General features: G+C 29.4%; 1 protein-coding gene across 1 annotated transcript; it reads left to right on the top strand.

Moving 5' to 3' along the window:
* The first annotated feature begins 629 nt into the window (after positions 1–629).
* LOC122853913 (protein roadkill-like) lies at positions 630–1,700 on the top strand. Its single transcript, XM_044154320.1, has 2 exons — positions 630–1,281; positions 1,366–1,700. Exons 1-2 carry the CDS (start codon positions 630–632, stop codon positions 1,698–1,700), a joined length of 987 nt encoding a protein of 328 aa, XP_044010255.1.
* The last annotated feature ends 8,567 nt before the right edge of the window (positions 1,701–10,267 follow it).

Here is a 10,267-nt window from a genome sequence, read left to right as displayed (position 1 = left end):
AGTGTTGATAGTGTATAAATGAAATGAACAATAAAAATTACTCGTTTGGTTAGCTCTTTGTATATCAACAGTTTCATAATCAGATTCCAGAGCTTCTGAATAAACTTTACATCTTATATTGAGTCAATAAATAATAATTGAATACTGTGTTTAATTAGATAATGTGACGTGACACTGTTATGCTGACAATAGTAATTTGTTAAAACAGTTAAATTAAATTCTATATATAGTTATGTATAAATCTAAATAAAAAATAATGCTATAGTGTACATGTATCTCATCCAGATGGTATTGATTAAGCTCAGAAGTGTAAACATCTCGAAACAACTTTTTTTTATGATTTGAAAAAATGCTGCGTTTGTTTATTATTAAGAAACATTGAATTTTCTCCATTTTTTCATTATTGTAGTTATATTAACGCGTATAGATATATCGATCGATTGTATCGATTTTTAGATCGATCGATTAATTCGTCTATAGGTTTATCGATGATAAACCATGTGCTCGAATCAGTCACGAGGTTTCCAGGTTTCATTGCTCATCAGTGTGAGTTAACCTGTAAAAGTCAATACAAGTCTCAAAGAAATTTATCAGTTTGGAAACTAAATATAATTAATATACATATAATCATGTCAGTGATTGTTACTCAAGAATCCGTTAAACTTATGATGACAAGTAAAGACTATGTTACTCGTAAGGAAACTTGTGAATTTACATATAAGTGTACAATTAAAAACTCTCGTCAGATGACAGCTGGAGATACAATTATAACACCAACTTTTTCAACTCATTATTCTAATTTTGACGATGAATGGGTTTTGAGAGTGAGTCCAGTTTGGTCGACAACTACACATGATCTGTCGCAAGTTACAATAAACTTAATACTTCAATCATTCAATTGTGATAATTTTTTTCAATTACATACCGATTGGAAAATATCAGTTGATGGAAATGAAAAAACTGAAAATAATTTTACTTCCGATCGATTTCAAGACAGAAGAACTTCAAGTCAAGACAAAATGTGTTATGTTTTAAAATCAACTGACTGGACATATCCATTGTTCAGATACATGCAAACTGATGAACTTAATATTTGTTGTACAATAACAATAATGGCTAAGAAACGAGATAATATTTTTAATAAAATGCCAAAAATTAATGTAAAACCACAACTGAACGAAGACTTGAAAAAACTTTTGTTACATGAAGAATCAGCTGATGTTTCCATTAAAGTAGGTCATAAATCATTTCGTGCAATCAAAGGCATTCTTGGAGCACGCAGTCCTGTTTTTACTGCAATGTTTAATCATGAAGAATTCAAAGAAAATAAAACAAATGAAATTGTCATTGAAGAAATTGATGAAGATGTTTTTGAAGAATTTTTACGTTATATTTATACTGATAAATCACCAAATGTTGACAAAATGCCAATGGAACTACTTGCTGTTGCTGAAAAATATCAGGTTGATCGCCTCAAAAATATTTGTGAAGAAGAAATTTGCAAAACGATAGATTTTGATAGTGTTGCAAGTATACTTATTTGTTCTGATACATATAGACTTAAAAAACTGAACAAAATGTGTTTGAAATTTATGAGACAAAATTTACAAGCTATTTTGTCAAATGAGATATTTAAAATTTACAAAGATAAATATCCTAAACTTTTTTATGGTGTTCTTGAGGGGTTGCTATTGTCATAAGATAAAAAAAATTCATTGGTGTTGTAAAAAATAAATTTTATCAAAAGACATTATCATTGTGTTATGAAATTCTATTGTCATGACTATATATTTATATTTTATAATAATTATTATAAATACAAATGTAAAAAAAAAACGTAATTATCTCCTAAAGTGTATGAATTGACTTTCTTTGAACGTGTATTTTTTACTTAATTATCAATCGTGGTAATTACATAATAGAATATAGAATATTCTATTTGAATATTTTTTAAAATATCCATCATCTGATTCAGTTGTTTCCTGGTAAGCTGGTGTAACATCGATGATAATCCCTCTATGACATAATTGTTCAAATATAATGTTGTAATTTAAAAATTTAATAAAAATTAAGTTTAGAAGATATGCTAATAATTTTATACACCTGGTTTCCTAATTGAATGCAAATAAAAAAAACAAGGAAAATAATTAATAATTACTCGACTTACACGAAGACGAATTGTATGCCTGTGTATATAAGAATTGCGAATTGGAATAAATGCTGTTTTCACAGACATACAATTTGCTTTTGTGTGCTTCAATATTCGCGCATGTGCATAAGGTACCTCATGATCTTCTGCTGGTTTCACTCTATTTTATAATAAATTTTTTTCAAGTATAAGGTGCTTTCTTTTGGGTGTTTATTTTTTTTTCACTTCAATGCACATGCGTATGTCATGCAAAATTGAGGAAAGAGCAGTGGCGTCGAAACAAATAATTCGTAAAAAATAAGAACTAAAACATGGCTGATACAGCTCCTTATGTCCTACGCTGTTGCAATCTGACTTTCTGCCGACTGCGCATTTAACTGCGCATGCGCGAAAATAAACAGGAAAAAAAATAACCACCCAAAAGAAAGCACCTATTGATAGTTATCACCGCATATATATAATAAGTATGTCAATCGGTTGTATAGATTTTTCGATTATTCGTTCACCACTTTTTTTTATGATTTGAAAAAATGCTGCGTTTGTTTAATATTATTAAAAAACATTAAATTTTTTCAATTTTTTCATTATTGTAGTTATATCAACGAGTACATAGATATGTCGATCGATTGTATAGATTTTTAGATCAATCGATTAATTTGTCCATACGTTTATCGATGATAAACCATGTGCTTGAATGTGCTCTGATCAGTCACAAGGTTTCCACGTTTTCATTGCTCATCAGTCTGCGTTAACCTGTACAAGTGAATTGAAGTGAATACACAAATACAATTAAGTCTCGAAGAAATTTATCAGTTTGGAAACTAAATATAATTAATATACATAATCATGTCAGTGATTGTTACTCAAGATTCCGTTAAACTTATGATGACAAGTAAAGACTATGTTACTCGTAAGGAAACTTGTGAATTTATATATGAGTGTACAATTAAAAACTCTCGTCAGATGACAGCTGGAGATACAATTATAACACCAACTTTTTCATCTCATTATTCTAATTTTGACGATGAATGGGTTTTGAGAGTGAGTCCAGTTTGGTCGACAACTACATATGATCGGTCACAAGTTACAATAAACTTAATACTTCAATCATACAATGATAATTTTTTTCAATTATTGTTTACCGATAAGGAAATATCAGTTAATGGACATAAAAAAACTAAAGATTATATTTTCGATCGATATCAAGGGAAAATGTGTTATGCTCCAGAATCAACTGACTCGACATATCCATTGTTCAAAAACATGCAAACTGATGAACTTAATATTTTTTGTACAATAACAATAATGGCTAAGAAACGAGATAATATTTTTAATGAAATGCCAAAACTTAATGTAAAACCACAACTGAACAAAGACTTGAAAAAACTTTTGTTACATGCAAAATCAGCTGATGTTACCATTAAAGTGGGTAAAAAATCATTTCGTGCAATCAAAGGCATTCTTGCAGTACGCAGTCCTGTTTTTACTGCAATGTTCAATCATGAAGAATTCAAAGAAAATAAAACAAATGAAATTGTCATTGAAGAAATTGATGAAGATGTTTTTGAAGAATTTTTACATTATATTTATACTGATGAAACACCAAATGTTGACAAAATGTCAATGGAACTACTTGCTGTTGCTGAAAGATACCAGATTGATCGCCTCAAAAATATTTGTGAAGAAGAAATTTGCAAAACGATAGATTTTGATAGTGTTGCAAGTATACTTATTTGTTCTGATACATATAGACTTAAAAAACTGAACAAAATGTGTTTGAAATTTATGAGAGAAAATTTACAAGCTATTTTGTCAAATGAGATACTTAAAATTTACAAAGATAAATATCCTCAATTTTTTAATAATGTTCTTCTGCAGTTGCTATTGTCATAAGATAAAAAAAAATTCATTGCTGTTATGTTAGAAAAAAAAAACAACCCATATTTTTATATATTTCATTATTAATTCAAAATAACTCACTTTAATTTTTTTCAAAACCTTTTATTATAATAGATAAAAAAAGAATATTGAAAAATAAATTTTATCAAAAGACTTATTTCTTTAAAAACCTTATTATTCTTTTTTTAGTTTTTAATTTTTAATAAATTTTATTTTCATGATTATATATTTATTTTTTATAATAATTATTATAAATACAAATGTAAAAAAAAAAACGTTATTTTTTCCTCAAGTGTATGAATTAACTTTCTTTGAAAAGTGTATTTTTTACTTAATTATTAATCGTGTTAATATTTTATATTCTATTGGAAAATTTTTTAAAATGTCCATCATCTGATTCAGTTGTTTTGCATATAATGTTGTAATTTAAAAATTTAATAAAAATTAAGTTCAGAAGATATGCTAATAAAAACATTTTATACACCTGGTTTCCTAATTGAATGTAAATAAAATAAACAAGAAAAATAATTATTCAACTTACACAAAGGCAAATTGTATGTCTGTGTGTATAAGAATTGCAAATGGGAATAAATGCTGTTTTCACCGACTTTGTGTGCTTCAATATTCGCGCATGTGCATAAGGTACCTCATGATCTTCTGCTAGTTTCACTCTATTTTATAATAAATTTTTTTCAAGTACTATAGATAGTTATCACCGCAAATATAATAAGTATGTCAATCGGTTGTATAGATTTTTCGATTATTCGTTCACCACTATTTTTTATGATTTGAAAAAATGCTGCGTTTGTTTGTTCTTCAGAAACATTAATTTTTTACGACTTTTCCATTATTGTAGTTATATCAACGCGTATAGATATATCGATCGATTGTATAGATTTTTAGATCAATCGATTGATTTGTCCATAGGTTATATCGATGATAAACCATGTGCTTGAATGTGCTCCGATCAGTCACGAGGTCGAGGTTTCCACGTTTTCATTGCTCATCAGTGCTCAGTCTGCGTTAACCTGTACAAGTGAATTAAAGTGAATACACAAATACGATTAAGTCTCGAAGAAATTTATCAATTTGAAAACTAAATATAATTAATATACATAATCATGTCAGTGATTGTTACTCAGGATTCCGTTAAACTTATGATGTCAAAACAAGACTATGTTACTGGTATAGAAACTTGTAAATTTACATATAAGTGGACACTTAAAAACTCTCGTCAGATGACAGAAAGAACAATTATATTACCAACTTTTTCATCTCATTATTCTAATTTTGACGATAAATGGATTTTGATAGTAAGTCCAACTTGGTCGACAACTACACATGATCTATCGGAAGTTTCAATAAAGCTAAAACTTCAATCATTCAATGCTTTCAATACTCCAAAATTAATTACAACTTGTCAAATATCAGTTGATGAAAATGAACAAACTAAAAAATATAATTTTTATGAACATCATGACAAACTTTGTTATGTTTTGAAATCATCTGACGTGTTATATCCATCAAATAGATACTTAGAAAATGATGAACTCAATATTTGTTGTACAATAACAATGTCAAAAGAACAAAAAAATGATTTCGATGAAATGCCAAAACTTGATGTTACACCACAACTGAGCGAAGACCTTAAAAAACTTTTGTTCAATGAAAAATCAGCTGATGTTACTATTAAAGTGGGTAAAAAATCATTTCGTGCAATCAAAGGCATTCTTGGAGCACGCAGTCCTGTTTTTGCTGCAATGTTTAACCATGAACAACTCAAAGAAAATGAAACCAATGAAGTTGTCATTGAAGGTATTGATGAAGGTATTTTTAAAGAATTTTTACATTATATTTATACTGATGAAACACCAAATGTTGACAAAATGCCAATGGAACTACTTGCTGTTGCTGAAAGATATCAGATTGATCGCCTTAAAAATATTTGTGAAGAAGTACTATGCGAAACGATAAATTTCGATAATGTTGCATGTATACTTGTTTGTTCTGATACATATAATCTTAAAAAATTAAATGAGAAATGTTTAAAATTTATGAAAGAAAATTTACAAGCTATTTTGTCAAATGAGGTATTTAAAATTTACAAAGATAAATATCCTCAATTTTTTTATAATGTTTTTGAGCAGTTGCTATCGTTTGAAAATAAAAAACATTTATTGGTTTTATGTTAGAAAAAAAAAAAAACTTTTAGTTTTATATATATTTCATCATCAATTTAAAATAAATTACTTAATTTTTTTCTAAACCGCTTATTATAATTAATAAATAAAAAATATTGAAAAATAAATTATATGAATATATTAATAGACTTATTTCTTAGAAACCTTATTATCCTTTTTTTAGTTGCTAAGTTTATTTTAAAGAATAAATATTATTTTTAAAATCATTTTTATTGTTTCATAAAATTCTATTGTCATGTAATATAATATCAATATTATATAAATGTCATATAATATGAAATATTTTATAAACTGACCATCATCTAATTCAGTTGCTTTAGAAGGCTCAATTATTTCTGGTAAGTTGGTGTAACACTTAATGACTATTTCCTATCATGACAAAAAAATTATGTTTCAATTTAAAAGTTTAATAATAACTATAAGTTTAGAAGATTGCAAAGATAGAATATAAAAAAAAATTTCATACACTTGCATTAATAATGTAAATGAAGTAAACAAGAAAAATAGTTGTCATTTATTTTACATTTTTAATATATCAACAGTTAATTGATTATCGATTGTCAGAGCTTCTCCCGGATTAACTATAGATCATTTTTTTTTCTTTTTTATTTATAATATAATATATATATTTATATTTTATATTTAAAAAACAAAAACAAAAATAACTGTACTTCACATCCTCTAATACTCGTCAATAATAGTCAGCTGTTTAATTAGAATGAGACATATATATCTTTATATTATTAAGGAGGTTATGCACAAATTACTCTTTTTTTAAAAAATATAATGAGAATGTTCTGAAATTTTGTACACAAGTAGATCTTTTCATTCTGAATACAACGGTATAATTATTTTCTTATGTTGATCGGTTAAATTTTTTGTAATTAATTATTGAAAATAATATTTAACATTGGCTCTTATGGAGATTTCAACCATTTTTTTTGGATAGAAAAAATGATGAAAAAGTCTTGAAAAAAATCACACATATACTAGAAACCGAGTTTTATTAATTGCGCGAAAAATTTTCATATGTTGATCGGTCAATTAATGAGTAATTAATTATAAACTTTACAAAAATTAGATGTGGCAACGTATGGCATGTTCAAACACACACACATACCCGCAATCCCATATATTGTATATGGGGCGCAGGCGCTTTTCACTTTATTTTTTTACAGTGTAGTCGGATTTCAGTTTTGTCTGTGACGTCAGAAGCGCCCCGCAACACCCGCAATGAATTTGTGCATAACCTCCTTAATTAAAATCTGTTGAAAATCCAGATGGTATAGTTTTTTAAACTCTGAGCTGTTTTCTATGATTTGAAGTTTAAACGAAACGTCGAGAAATCGAATAAAAAAACTTTGGCAACATGAAAGTTATTTTTAAAAAATGCTGTTTGTTTTTTTTCGATTCAGGAGAAATATTTTCACCAGGGATATAATACGTATATCAATCGTTTGTATAGAGTTTTTGATTAATCGATTAACCGTTTATGTACTGGTTTATCGATGATGAAGCGTCTTATAAGGGGATTCTCGGCACCCGTATTCAGCACCCGTATTCAGAGGATGTTCTCCAAATCAACAATAACACAATATTAAAAAATAAATTTTTATCAATATATAAAAAAAACCCAAACTATAAAAATATCAAGATCTAATAACATTTTAACAATATTCGTTTCCACAATAATTTTATTATTATTCATTTACCCAATTTTTGGAAACATACAAGTGCATGAGAATGAAAAATACCTCATTCATAAATAAAAATAATGATATCGATGTGACTGCAATAATTTAGTAACATGAAATCATCGAACTTTATAGGTGTGTTCGTTCACTTTTCACACCGAGCGTATGCACGGAGCGTATGCAAGGAAGCGCTAGCGTTTTGCGGTCATTTGAAGAAACTTTAGCAACTAAAATTTACTATTTATTCATTGCTATTCGTTTTTTCCAGTTCTTTCGCTCTCTTTCATTATTATTAATTGGTAATTTGTTCTTGCGTCTGAGAAAAAATTATTAAATTAACAAAATAAACACAATGACTGAAAATAACGAATGTTTTAGTAAATTTTAGTTACTAAAGTTTCTTCAAATGACCGCAAAACTCTAGCGCTTCCTTGCATACGCTCCGTGCATACGCTCGGTGTGAATAGTGAACGAACACACCTTATATGGAATAATATACGAAAGTGCAGCACCCGTATTCAGAGGATGTTCTCATTAGGGCTTTTTTTCCGATGGTGGCGTTTGTAAAGCTTTTCTATGTGAAATCTATATAAAAAAAATTTTGTCGAGCGCCATCAGCAGAAAAAAAAAGCCCTAATGAAAACAATTTTGCCCCGTGAATACGGGTGCGGGTTTCCCATGGATATGTACAATGTACATTGTACATACATAGAGTAAAACCAGCAGAAGTGAGCGCAAGATCATGGTGTTTTATGCACATGCACGAATATTGAAGCACACGAAGGCAAGTTGTAGGGATATTCTTTCATGGTGGATTTTCTGGCCTTCTCAACTAGTTAGATATGCTCAAACGCTCAAAAAAGATGCAAATAAAGGCGTGTTGCCACTAGCATAGTTTTTCGAACAAGTTCTATGCCATAGTCCATTTATTACCAGAAACAACAGACTTTTTCAGTGATAACTGGGAATAATCTACATGTTTCTGGTAATAAATGGACAGTGGCATAGAACTTGTTCGAAAAACTATGCTAGTGGCCGTACGCCTTAAAAGAAGGGTCGGAGGGAAGTGGAGGAGGAAATGCGCCAGAAAATCCGACATGAAAAAATATCCCTGCACTCCAATTCTGAGGGCAACTATAATGTTTACATTTTGCGGCCGATGAAGGCAAAATGAGCTCTCTTGTCATGAAATAAATTTAACATAGAATTGCCATAACAATATTTTCGAACGCTCTGATCGGCCGATGCAAAATGTAAACATTAAAATTGCCCGCAGAATTGGACTGCTGATATGTCTGTGTGAACAAGAATTGTAAGTGGGAATCAGGGTGGGAATAAAGCTGCACCCTTATTCACAGGCCATTACAATTTAGGGCTTTTTTCCTTCATCGGCGGCGCTTGCGAAGCTTTTGTGTGTGAGCTCTATATAAAAAAAATTTTATAAGCGCTGTCAGTGGCAGAAGAAAGCCCTAAATTGTATAAAATTTACCCTGTGAATACAGGTGCCGTATTCACAAGGCATTACAATTTAGGGCTTTTTTCATCCACCGGTGGCGCTTGTGGAGCTTTTATATGTAAAATCTATATAAAAAAAAAATTTTGTCAAACGCCATCAGCAGAAAAAAAAAGCCCTAATGAGAACGATTTTGCCCCGTGAATACGGGTGCTGTTCACACAGACATAATGCAGCATACAATTTGTCTTTGTGTGCTTCAATATTTGTGCATGTGCATAAAATACCTCGCGCATCGAAGTGAAAAAAAATAAACCACTGCTTTATCCTCATGTTTGCAAAATATGCGCATGATCATGCAGATTAAAAGGTGCTTTCTTTTGTGTATTTATTTTTTTTCAATTCAATGCGCATGTCATGCGAACTTGAAGAGAGAACAGTGGCGTCGAAGAAATAATTGATGAAAGCACCTAAAGTGAAAAAAAATAAATACACAAAAGAAAGCACCTAATGGCGTCGAACAAATAATTCTTGAAAAATAAGAATTAAAACATAGCTAATCCAGTCTCTCATGTACTCCGCTATTGCAAACTGACTTTTTGCTGACTACACATTCAACTACACATGCGCAAAAATAAATCGGAAAAAATAAACACCCAAAAGAAAGCACCCAATAATACCCATTTACCGATTGTGCCTATATATTGTCTACATACTGGATTAATGCCTAGGGCCTAGTAGGAATCTCACTCTTCTATTTTCATCAGGCATATAGAACTACATGTATTTTTTTCTGGGCTTATTTTTTCCTTAACTGGAAATTTTTTTCTATGAGCAGAGACCGATTTTTGCGTTTGAGTGAAAGGAGGGG

The sequence above is a fragment of the Aphidius gifuensis genome, linkage group LG4 (genome assembly GCF_014905175.1).
Source record: "Aphidius gifuensis isolate YNYX2018 linkage group LG4, ASM1490517v1, whole genome shotgun sequence".
Taxonomy (NCBI): domain Eukaryota; kingdom Metazoa; phylum Arthropoda; class Insecta; order Hymenoptera; family Braconidae; genus Aphidius; species Aphidius gifuensis.
The sequence above is the reverse complement of the archived record's forward strand: the minus strand, read 5'-3'. Positions and strand labels throughout refer to the sequence as shown.

What these genes read in the sequence shown, in the direction of transcription:
- LOC122853913 (XM_044154320.1), top strand. Translation starts at nt 630, where the DNA reads ATGTCAGTGATTGTTACTCAAGAATCCGTTAAACTTATGATGACAAGT. An exon ending in AGGCATTCTTGGAGCACGCA is followed by an intron (nt 1,282 to 1,365) that starts GTCCTGTTTTTA and finishes AAATTGATGAAG; the next exon opens with ATGTTTTTGAAGAATTTTTA.